We start from the raw sequence: 12366 nt of genomic DNA, 5'->3' as shown, positions 1-12366 counted from the left end.
GATGCTGACCCCAACTGATCAATGACCGAATAAACTTATAACTAACTGATAAAATAACCCCAAGTGAGGCAATCCTGGTGGGATCCTGACGTCCCTCCTGCCCGACTCACCATTGATCATCTCGGGAGCCATCCAGTAGGGGTTCCCCACGACGGTGTACCGCTTCCTGCGGTCCGGCTTCTTGAGGCTTGCTAGCTGGTTCTTCTCGTCCACCATCAGTCGGGACAAGCCGAAATCGGCCACTACCACGCTCTTATTCTGCGGAAGGGGTGCAGCATTATAGGGAGGAGAGCTGGGTCCTGTGGTTGCAAGCATGAATTGTCCCCTTTGCTAAGCAGGGTCCTCCTGAGTCGTGCATTTGGATGGGGGACTTGATGTGTGAGCACTGTCAGGTATTCCCTTTAAGGGATGGAGCCACTCTGGGAAGAGCAGAAGGTTCCAAGTTCCCTCCCTGACAGCATCTACATGAGAGGCTGAGAGAGACTCCTGCCTGCAACCTTGGAGAAACCGCTGCCAGTCTGTGAAGACAATGCTGAGCTAGATGGGCCAAGGGTCTGACTCAGTAAACAGCAGCTTCCGATGTAACAACCTACCTCGCGCACGAGACAATTGTGTGTGTTGAGGTCCCTGTGGATGATGTTCATGGAGTGCAGATATGCCTGGTGGGGTGGAGACAAGGTGGTTAGAAATATCCATGTTGGCGCTTTACTTACAAAAAAATAAAGAAAAAAGGGACCCCAATTTGTGTAGTGCTATTGATGGTGTGCTCCAGAAAGTGACCTTTCCCAACTTCATGGGATTAGGGCACAAATGGGATAAAGGATAAGAACTGGATGTCAACCGCCCTGAGATTTTAATGTAAACCGCCTTGAGCCATTTTTGGAAGGGTGGTATAGAAATCAATCAATCAATCAATCAATCAAATCAAATAAAAAAAGATAAGATAAGATAAGATAATAAAATAAGAAGTCCAGCATATCCTGTAAGAATCCCACCGCCTATAGCAGTAATCCTGTGCGGCTTCGTATTGGCCCACGCTTGCTACCTGGTGTACTCACCATCCCCGATGCGATGTCTTTTGCAAAGCTGACCCGCTGACTCCAAGGATACTGACTGTCCTGGAGAAAGAGAGAGAGTCCTTTTGATCCTTTTCCGAGTGGCTGGGTCTGAGGCAGGGATTCGCACTGCCAAGACCTCGGACCCTGGAACCCCCGAGACCTCCTCAGAAGAACCGGATGGTCTCGGGCGGTTCACTCCTAGCTATGCTGATGCCGCTCTGGCTTCCCATTTCCCACTGGATATCTCTGCCGATGGGTCGGGAGAGCTGGTCAGCCTGAGTTGCGCCCTTTGCTAAGCAAGGTTTGCACTGGGCTACGTGTGAGTGCTGTCTGCTTGTTAGATATACCCCTTTGGCGATGGGGCTGTAGCTCAGTGGAAGAGCCTCTGCTTAGCATGCAGCAAGTCCCAGGTTCAATCCCTGGCAGCATCTCCAAGTAGAGATGGGAATGTCTCCTGCCTGAAACCTTGGAGAGCTGCTGCCAGTCAGTGTTGACAGTACTGGGATAGATGGACCAAGCGTCTGACTTGGTCCAGTATTAGAGAGGAGAGCTGGTCTGGTGGTAGCAAGCAGGACTGGTCCCCTTAGCTAAGCAAGGTCCGCCTTGGTTGCATTTGAATGCGAGACTGGATGTGTGAGCACTGGAAGAGATTCCCCTTAGGGGATGGAGCCGCTCTAGGAAAAGCATCTAGGTTCCCAGTTCCCTCCCTGGCAGCAGCTCCAAGAAAGGTCTGAGAGGGACTCCTGCCAGCAACCTTGGAGAAGCCCCTGCCAGTCTGTGAAGACAACAATGAGCTAGATAGACCAATGGTCTGACTCAGTATGTGGCAGCTGTCTATGTTCCCCTGGCTCTATTTTAGCTTACCCTGTGTATGACCTCGGCATCTCTTAGGACTTCCAGAAATAGACAGTCACGCTATTTCCGGATTGAGTAATTGCTTGTCTTGTCTCCGAGCCAATCCCATTCAAGCTGGAGAAGCTTGCCCGGTCCTAGTCCCAACATCTAATCACAATGCCAGCAAGAGTGAGAGGGCAGAATTCCTGCAGCCCTGGAGTAAATTCTGGACTCCAGCTCCACACTCACCATGCTTTTGATAATCCCCCGGAGCGTCCCTCCCTTGATGTACTCTGTGATGAAGTTCAGCCGCTTGTCCTTGTACAGAACCCCGATGAACCGCAGCACGTTGGGGTGCTCCAGGCACCGCATCACTTTCACCTGTCGGGCAAGAGCATCAGGGAGTCAGCTGACCGTGGGGCAGCTCCACCAGCATGACCAAGTTTACTCAAGAGCTATCCATGACCAGTGTTGGTGAGGGTGAGTCAAGTTAATAGACTTTATTGGGTCTATTGGATCTCTTAGAGAGCACCTTTTTCTCCGCAATCCCTTATTGGGTCTCTTAGAGAGCGCCTTCTTCTGCACGATCCCTTATTGGGTCTATTGGGTCTCTTAAAGAGTGCCTTCTTCTCCACGATCCCTTATTGGGTCTCTTAGAGAGTGCCTTCTTCTCCACGATCCCTTAGCACTTAGCACTTACATTTATATACCACTTTATAGCCAGAGCTCTCTAAGCGGTTTACAATGATTTAGCATATTGCCCCCAACATTCTGGGTACTCATTTTACCGACCTCGGAAGGATGGAAGGCTGAGTCAACCTTGAGCCCCTGGTCAGGATCGAACTTGTAACCTTCTGGTTACAGGGCGGCAGTTTTACCACTGCGCCACCAGGGGCTCTTATTGGGTCTATTGGGTCTCTTGGAGAGTGCCTTCTTCTGCACGATCCCTTATTGGGTCTATTGGGTCTCTTATTGGGTCTTATTGGGTCTATTTACCACTGCGCCACCAGGGGCCCTTATCGGGTCTATTGGGTCTCTTAGAGAGTGCCTTCTTCTCCACGATCCCTTACTGGGTCTCTTAGAGAGTGCCTTCTTCTCCACGATCCCTTATTGGGTCTATTGGGTCTCTTGGAGAGTGCTTCTTCTGCACGATCCCTTATTGGGTCTATTGGGTCTCTTAGAGAGTGCCTTCTTCTCCACGATCCCTTATTGGGTCTATTGGGTCTCTTAGAGAGTGCCTTCTTCTCCACAATCCCTTATTGGGTCTATTGGGTCTCTTAGAGAGCGCCTTCTTCTGCACGATCCCTTATTGGGTCTCTTAGAGAGTGCTTCTTCTCCACGATCCCTTATTGGGTCTCTTAGAGAGTGCCTTCTTCTCCACAATCCCTTATTGGGTCTATTGGGTCTCTTGGAGAGTGCCTTCTTCTGCACGATCCCTTATTGGGTCTATTGGGTCTCTTAGAGAGTGCCTTCTTCTCCACGATCCCTTATTGGGTCTCTTGGAGAGTGCCTTCTTCTCCACGATCCCTTATTGGGTCTATTGGGTCTCTTAGAGAGTGCCTTCTTCTCCACGATCCCTTATTGGGTCTCTTGGGTCTCTTGGAGAGTGTCTTCTTCTGCACGATCCCTTATTGGGTCTATTGGGTCTCTTAGAAAGTGCCTTCTTCTGCACAATCCCTTATTGGGTCTATTGGGTCTCTTAGAGAGTGCCTTCTTCTGCATGATCCCTTATTGGGTCTCTTAGAGAGTGCTTCTTCTCCACGATCCCTTATTGGGTCTCTTAGAGAGTGCCTTCTTCTCCACGATCCCTTATTGGGTCTATTGGGTCTCTTAGAGAGTGCCTTCTTCTCCACGATCCCTTATTGGGTCTCTTGGGTCTCTTGGAGAGTGTCTTCTTCTGCACGATCCCTTATTGGGTCTATTGGGTCTCTTAGAAAGTGCCTTCTTCTGCACAATCCCTTATTGGGTCTATTGGGTCTCTTAGAGAGTGCCTTCTTCTGCATGATCCCTTATTGGGTCTCTTAGAGAGTGCTTCTTCTCCACGATCCCTTATTGGGTCTCTTAGAGAGTGCCTTCTTCTCCACGATCCCTTATTGGGTCTCTTGGAGAGTGCCTTCTTCTGCATGATCCCTTATTGGGTCTCTTAGAGAGTGCTTCTTCTCCATGAGCCCTTGTTGGGTCCCAATAGCAAGAACGGCACTAGCAGGGAACTAACAGGTTGGATGGTGTCTGCGTGAGGGGAGTGTCAGCTGAATTGTGTTTGCGGGCAGACGTACCTCCTTCAGGAACGTTCTCTGGGTCTCCTCGTCGAAACGGATAAGCTCTTTCATGACCATGACTTCTCTGGTCTCTCTGTGTGTTACCTGACAAGGAAGCATGCAGAACGGAAGGTCAGGATGAGGGCGGACAAGCAAGAGAAGCAGACCAGTACCTCAGGGGCATGAGAGAGACATAGGAAGCTGCCATATACTGAGTCAGACCCTTGGTCTATCTAGCTCAGTATTGTCTTCACAGACTGGCAGCGGCTTCTCCAAGGTGGTAGGCAGGAGTCTCTCAGCCCTGTCTTGGAGATGCTGCCAGGGAGGGAACTTGGACCCTTCAGCTCTTCCCAGAGCAGCTTCATCCCTGGAGGGGCATCTCTTCCAGTGCTCACACATCAAGTGTCCCATTCCTCTGCAACCAGGGTGGACCCTGCTTGGCTAAGGGGACAAGTCACGCTTGCTACCACCAGACCAGCTCTCCTCTCCTAAATGGCATTCCTGGCTACTTCATGGAACCCTGCTCTGCCTGAGGACAATCCAGGGAAATGGGCTGTGGGGAAAATATCCTCTTTCGTATTTGGCTTGGATTACTCTGTGCAACAGTTGCCCTCTAGTGGGTCATATTCTCAGGTTCACTGGCTGCAAGTACAAAGGTCTGACTTTCCTAGCTGCGAGGGCCTTTTGAAGTATACACACACCAAATGTCAGGTTTCAAACGAGGTACACAGATAACTTTGTGGGTACAGTTCTGGTTGCCCACTTGTATCTTAGGGAGGATACTGTAGAACTGGAGAAGGTGCAGAAGAGGGCAACCCAGATGATCAGGGGCCTGGAGCACCTTCCTCACGAGGCAAGGCTACAACCCCTGGGGCTGTTTAGTTTAGAAAAAAGACGACTGCGGGGAGACATGATAGAGGTCTATAAAATCATGCATGGTGTGGAGAAAGTGGAGATCTCCCCCCCCCCACCTCTCCCTCTCCACTACAACCCATGAAATGGACTGCCAGGAAAGTTAGGACCAAGGAAAATAAGTACTTTTTAACCCAGCTCAGGATTAATCTGTGGAACTCTCTGCCATGGGATGTGGGGGTGGCCAACAGCTTGGAGGACCTGAAGCAGGGCTTAGACAAATTCATGGAGGATAGGTCTATCAAGGGGTACTAGTCGTGATGGCTATAGGCCACCTCCAGTTTTGGAGGCAGGATGCCTCTGAATCCCAGTTGTAGGGAAGCAAGGAGAGAGGCCATGCTTTCATCTCCTCCTTGGGAGCTTCTCAGAGGCATCTAGTGGGCCACTGTGGGAAACAGGATGCTGGACTAGATGGGCTGCCTTGGGCCTTATCCAGCAGGGCTGTTCTGATGTCCTTCCCTATTTCAGTTCCCCTTGTGAGCCAGCCCCTTCTAACCCCCTTGCCTGCTATGCTATCAGTCACTCCAGCTGTCGTGAGGTCACAGCATGCCTGCCAATGAATGAGTCAAGGCGACACGGATGTCAAGAAGGTGGGCCCTGCTGGGATTCCCAAACCGGCATGCAGGTACCTTGATAGCCTGTCCAAAGCATCCTTTGCCCAACACCTCGCCATGGATGAGGTCCGAGGGGCGGAAGATACGGTGGGGGCGGGAGATGACACGGAGCGATTCAGAGCGGCCAATGTCCTTTCTCTGAGAGGCTGGGGAGCCCAGCGAGGTGGAGCAAGGTGATTTGTCGATGCTGCAGCTCCGCCTGTGTGAAGAGGGGCAAGAGGAAAGAGACGTCACCAGACATTGCCCTCAGAGCACTCAGTAAACGGCTGAGTGGTCCTTAACCTGGTGCCAAAACAGCGTGAAGTGAGAGATCCTTGACAGAAAAACAAGCGGGATGCTCCGATCTCAAAAAGCAGACACAGGCACCCCTGATTTTCTACATAAGGCGCTGCCTTATACTGAGTCAGACGCTTGGTCCACCTGGCTCAATATTGTCTGCACTGACTGGCAGCAGCTCTCCAAGGTTGCGAGCACGGGTCTTTCCCAACCCTACCCGGAGATGCTGCCAGGGACAGAATCTGGGACCTTCTGCATCCAGCTCAGATGCCGTTCCACTGAGTTATGGTCCTGTTTCTTTTAGAATGGACTGTGGTGTGTCAGAAGCGGGGTGGGGGGTGGGATAACCTTTTACCCCCACCCCACCTTAAACCCGATCCTTACATGACTGTGCGCTGGCGGATGGCTGCCGGTTCCAGGCAAGGTGTGCGGCTGGGTGAACGGAGGGGACTCCGCAGCTCCGAGAGGGGGCTGCTCTCCAGCATCTCGTGCGGGTCGTGCTCAATGGTGAGCTGGAGCAATCGGCTGGTCTCCTGGATCAGCAGGTCGATCTGCAGGGACAGAGAATTGGCTGGATGGGAGGGGCAACAGGTCCCGAATCGGGCACGAGTCGCAGAATTTAAAAACAACAACGAAGCGTGGAGGGATACAGGGATGGAGAATCAAAGGAAGATCACCTCGTCGAGCGGGACGTGCCGGATCGGGGTGCCGTTGATCTCCAGGATGCGGTCGCCAACATGGATGGAGTTCTTCATGTCAGGGCTGATGCATTCGGGGTTCAACCTACAGAGCAGGAGGCAGGCATGGTTATTCCACCCTGGCAGAGAACGGTTCTCTCGAAGGACATTCTGTTTCTAACATCCCCCAGTGCAAAGCCAAGGAGGAGGACCAGTGTGCCCTCTAACAGGGATTCCCAGATGTTGTAGACTACAACTCCCAGAATCCCCAGCTGGGCCCTACCAATGGTCTTATGATGGACCTTGGGGGTGCCCCACATCTCCAGGATAAGGATGGGACCAGCCTGAAGCTTGGCGGGTGATAACTTACTCTCGGACGCGCACAGTGTGTGGATGATCTGATGTGCCGTGCTGGTCGATGGAGACGGAGAAGCCCCGCTTGCCCTCGGAACAGGCTGGGATGGAGACGAGGGTGACCGTGTGGGGGATCCGGGAACCTGGAGACTCCGGAAGCAGCTGGTCCATCACTGGGGTCACCACCATCTGGTAATAACAGTGGCCGCTGCAGCAGGAAATGGAAAGGAAAGCTAGTGTCAGACCGTACAGGAAGCTGCCTTCTACTGAGTCAGACCCTTGGTCCATCTGGCTCAGTGTTGTCTACACTGACTGGCAGCAGCTCTCAAAATTTTCAGGCAGGAGACTTCCCCAGCCCTACCTGGAGATGCTGCCAGGGAGTGAACCTGAGACTTTCCACATGCTAAGCAGATGCTCTACCAATGAGCTCCGGCCCGATAACCAACGGGGAACATCTTACAGTGCTCACATGGAATTTCCCATCCAAATGCAAACCAAAGCAGACCCTTCTTAGCAAAGGGGACAATCCATGCTTGCTACCACAAGATCATCTCTCTTCCTTAAGATCCTCCAGTCCATAAATGAGCAATCTCCAGTTCAGAATTGACTGCACGGACCGGTGATGGTTCCCCATGGTCAAAGTAGCTCAACACAAGCTTATGAGACCATAAACTGGTCATCCTCAAGGTGTCATGGGACTCTTTGTCAGTGTGACTCCTACAGACTTACCTCACCAGCTACCCTTATGGGATTTCTTCCTTGTGGAGAGGGAGGAGTGTTACAGAAGGTAGCTGAGAGGCCCTCTCTTGAATAAACTGATGCTTTTGGTTCCAGTCCAAAATAAGGAAAACTCATCTCCTGCATGGGGTCAAAAGGACCCCACTGACCCAGCTCAGCCACTCTCTCCACTCACCAGTAAAGCTTCGAGCGTTCCACCAGAGCATAGGCCTCCCCGTCGCCAATGAATGCCCGGCAGTTCAGGCAGGTGAAGCATTCTGGGTGATATTTCTGTTCCCCGGCCGCCTAGAATTATTGGAAAGGGGGTGGTTCAGTTCAGTTTAAGTTATTACTATCATTGATCAAATATACAGATCTCAGTTCCCAGAAAAAAGGACATTAAAGGTAAATATCAATACAGGTGTGTGTGTGTGTGTGTGTGTGTGTGTGTACACACACACACACACACACATTATATATACATAAATTAATATAAAATAAAATAGAGTGAGGCAAACTAAAAGCCTGAATTAACCATGAGTGAATAACACACCATAAGCGAATCTTAAACACAGCCTACAAAACTTGGCTACCAGATGTGAAACATCAGTGTATTTATCAGAGAAACAGGTTAATTTTAATAATTTGTTTTAATGATCGTTTTATGCTACTGTTTTTATTTCTGTGTTTATGCAACTGTTTCAATTGCATTGTATTTCAATCTGTGCTGTTTTTTAAATATTGTTTTAAATTTTGTACACCTCCTAGAGATGTACATATCAGGTATAAAAATATAAGTAAATAATTAAGTACATACATATATTTTTATACCTGATATGTACATCTCTAGGAGGTGTACAAAATTTAAAACAATATTTAAAAAACAGCACAGATTGAAATACAACGCAATTGAAACAGTTGCATAAACACAGAAATAAAAATAGTAGCATAAAACGATCATTAAAACAAATTATTAAAAAAAATATTTTATATATATATATATATATATATATATATATATATATATATGAATGAAACTCATCAGAGTTATTTGGGGTATCTAAAAGCAAGTGGAGCAATATATCTAGAAGTAATAGTAGTAGTAACCTTTATTACGGTCAGAGACCAGCATAAATATATCTGGAACGCAAATCATGATAGAAGGAACAATTCAATGGGATTTAAAATAAGACTGCTATTATTGAAATAGAAAATATTTTGTGTATTTTAATCTGCGCCCATTTTTAAATATTGTTTTAAATTTTGTGCACCACCTAGAGACGTATATATCATGCAGTCTAAAAATATGATAAACAAACAAACAAATATTGTGATGCTTTTATACAAATCTGAGGTGTGGCCACATTTGGAGGACTATGTACAGTTCTGGTCACTGTATCTCAAGAAAGACATTATAGAACTGGAAAAGGTGCAGAAGAGGGCAGCCAAGATGATCAGGGGCCTGGGCTCTGTTGCCAGATTTGGCTTTTTTAAAGCCAAATTTTGAGTTACGGCCCATTTGACTCACGAGTATACCACTTAGGTTCTGGTCTCTCTTAAAGGGCCCTCCTAGCCCTTCAAAAAGCTGCACAGAGGTCAGTACAGTGTGAAAGGGCTCTCACACCAAAGGGTCCCCCTCCCCAAGTGGTCCCCAGCTTGAAAAATAGTATAGCTCGCTGCCTTAGAAGGAGAGCTGGAAAAGATCCATTTGAGAGCTGAAACACACCAGATGATAATCACATAATAGACCAGGACTGGGGAGACGCGAGTTCAAATCCCCACTCAGCCTTGAAACTCACTGGGTGACCTCTCTCAGCCAGTGAGGTGAAGCAGAGACAAGCACACTGCTCTGGGCTCCTTGGAGGAAGATGCCTGCCCCATCTGCTGCCGGTCCACCCTGCTGCCAAGTTCCCCAAAAGCTTTTTTTAAAAAGGCACCCAACTTTTATGGGAGACTCTGTGCCAGACCCACTGAGTGCCGTGCTTCCATCCACACAGAATTTTTTTTGGCTCTTTTAACATCGGCTGGATTGGTCTCGTTCTCCAGGCTGCAGAGCAACCCGGCTTCTGCCCTGGAGACTCTGTTTCTTCCTTCCACTCTCTTACCTTCCTCTGCAGCGGCACTATAGCGCCTCCAGGGCCCCACTCCTGGGATTCCGGCTGGGCTCTGCCGATCAGCGGCTTGCCCTTGGCTCTGGCCTGCCTCGGGGCTCGCTCTCCGTTTGATGCCCTTAGCTGCAAGAGCAAGGCATTCTGGGAAACCAACTCGGCCTCTGCTAGGCCAAGTTCCGACTGGAGAGCGTCCCTTTTCTCCCTTAGCTCAGCGCTCTCCTGACGTTGAGCCTCCAGTTCCTGTTGGAAAGCACACATCTGCCGCATCCGGGAGGTAACTCCAGCCCCATGGACTTGGGAGGGCTGGGGTGCCCTCAGCACCGCCTGGTGGCCCTTCTGGGTTCTCCACAGCCCAACCCTTGGACACTCTTTTTCTGAAGCCACAGTATCACAATTCTCCATTCGGCTTCTTTTGGCGGCATGCCCTCTGATGCGACATCTTCGGCAGCTCCGAATCTCCGAATCGCCAAAAGTATCAGCACAACGACACTCTGGCCCACTCCACTGCAATCCGCACCCAAGTTCTCCAGGTGCGAAAAAACCCAGCTTTGGCTCCAACGTCACCTTCTGGATTTCCTCCTCCAGAATCCTTTTGCTCTCTTTCTCCATCGGCTCGCTGCTCAGAGTCTCTTCTTCTCCGTATGAATCTGTACCTTCCAGTCTCTTCCCCATCTCTGAGAAATGATCACCACCGGACTGGACTGTCACAAGCCACCCACAAGTACCTTCTCTGGTCTGGGGTTTCCCCCAGACGTCTCATGAACTTCAGCTCCCAAGACACTGCTTCCCCATTCCGCTAAAGGCCCAGTTCTAATTTCCTCCTCAAATCTCAAATCTCTCTTTCTCCTTCTCAAATCTTTCAGCAAGCTTCTCCTGAAGAATCTGGTCTCTGTCATGAGCCCCACTGAATTCTAATCGCGCAGATGTTTCAGTCCTAACGCCTCTCAAAGCCCTAACACAGATTCCCATAAACTCTCTGCCGGCCCTGAACACTGCTCTCAAAATCCTGCCCGTATATCAAATATGCTCCTTGGGTTTTCGGTTTCATTACTTCTTTTTTGTTTACAAGCTGCTTCCTCTTTTAGCTGCTCCTTTCACTTGACCAATTCAAATCTGGATTTTCATGCCTTGCAGAAAATGCAAAGAGGGATTGAAACGTTACTCTGAATTCCCCAAATAGCACAAGGTTTCTCCAGATAATTTTAGCAATCCGTGATGACTCAAAAGAAATACGGGAAGGTCAGTGGAGTTTGTCCTCACGGGCCATTGATGGTGCCTCTCCCAAGTTCGGGATATATCTTCTAGTCATGGTGTATTTGGCTAATTTGGCAAAGAGGCACCTTTTAACGTGGTGATTCTCTTGATTGAGCAGGGGGAGAGTAACTGGCCCTATCCACCCCCAGCACAGGACCTCCAGGGACTGTTGCTGGTGTCTATTTATGTTGCTTTTTAGATTGTGAGCCCTTTGGGACAGGGAGCCATCTTATTTATTTATTATTTCTCTGTATAAACCGCCCTGAGCTATTTTTGGAAGGATGGTATAGAAATCAAATTAATAATAATAATAATAATAATAATAATAATAATAATAATAATACCCACAGTGAGGCACTACCTTGGTGTGGTTGTGGGGCTTGCGTGCTCTGAGGAAGGTGAGAGCTATGCCAGAGGTCCAACCATACCGGACAGGTCTCACCAGAGGAGCCAGACAAAGAGTGCCTCTCCCGTCAACAATATGGTGAGATGTAACTTTAATAAATCTATACCGGATCGGTCATTGCCCGGGTCAACAAGGACCGCGCCAGGTGCTGGAGTCCCTGGACATCTGGTGGCAAGTGGGCAACAGGACTCAGGATCTTCAGTTGAGCAACCAGGGCTGGAGACAGCAAAGTTACTGGAAGAAACGTCGCTTAACCGAAAAAAAATATACGAAAAATGCCAACAAGGAAATAATGATCTGCTATTACAAGTCTAGTCCAACTAGAAGAGGTTATTTAAAAAGAATGTACCAAATTTGGAAAGAGAAGCATCCAGATACAGAAATAACAGAACAAAGGCTAGCAGACCAGAGAAGATTCATAATAAGAAATAAAGTATTCACAGGAATTGAGCTGGAAGAACTGCAGAGAGCAACACAGGCTCAAGATATGGAAGAAGAATTACCACCAACTGAAGCAGTTGCTCAGGCGCAGGTGGAGGAGGTGTTGGAAATCGAGGATGCCACTGTTACTGAACTGTTTCAAAATCAAAACCAGGCAACCTCCCCTTTGCCTTCACCTCAAAAGCCCAAATGCCGTTTAACAGAAAAGCAACAAGAACTAAAGCAAAAAATAACTGAGCACATGAACCAAACAACCACCAGGGTTCGACTTCCAGCTCTAAAAACAGTTGCCAAAAAACAACTTGCTCAGGTATTAAAAGATGTCAATGATGCACTTGCAGAAATAACAACCAAGAATTTGCAAGAAACAAACCAACTAATGTACAGTGCAGCAACAATAACAACACAAGAGCTCGGATGTAAGATCAATGGACCTGTAAAAAAAGAAAGTAGT

The 12366-nt window shown here is 48.8% G+C and overlaps 1 protein-coding gene and 1 non-coding gene across 2 annotated transcripts in view; one reads left to right on the top strand and one right to left on the bottom strand.

Moving 5' to 3' along the window:
* LIMK1 (LIM domain kinase 1) overlaps window positions 1-12366 on the bottom strand; it is a 49944-nt gene that overhangs the window by 7380 nt on the left and 30198 nt on the right. Inside the window, exons 4-13 of the mRNA XM_053275147.1 lie at window positions 7897-8006; window positions 7000-7191; window positions 6630-6735; window positions 6337-6503; window positions 5692-5875; window positions 4169-4255; window positions 2142-2273; window positions 1059-1118; window positions 594-659; window positions 111-258 (exon numbers count right to left, since the gene is read on the bottom strand). Coding sequence (XP_053131122.1) covers window positions 111-258; window positions 594-659; window positions 1059-1118; window positions 2142-2273; window positions 4169-4255; window positions 5692-5875; window positions 6337-6503; window positions 6630-6735; window positions 7000-7191; window positions 7897-8006 — 1252 coding nt within the window. The remainder of the gene's footprint in view (window positions 1-110; window positions 259-593; window positions 660-1058; window positions 1119-2141; window positions 2274-4168; window positions 4256-5691; window positions 5876-6336; window positions 6504-6629; window positions 6736-6999; window positions 7192-7896; window positions 8007-12366) is intronic.
* TRNAA-AGC (transfer RNA alanine (anticodon AGC)) lies at window positions 1418-1489 on the top strand. Its single transcript has one exon. It is a non-coding gene; the product is annotated as a tRNA-Ala (tRNA).

Source organism: Hemicordylus capensis, chromosome 12 (assembly GCF_027244095.1).
Source record: "Hemicordylus capensis ecotype Gifberg chromosome 12, rHemCap1.1.pri, whole genome shotgun sequence".
In the NCBI taxonomy this organism is placed as follows: domain Eukaryota; kingdom Metazoa; phylum Chordata; class Lepidosauria; order Squamata; family Cordylidae; genus Hemicordylus; species Hemicordylus capensis.
This window is presented reverse-complemented; position numbering and strand designations above follow the sequence as displayed.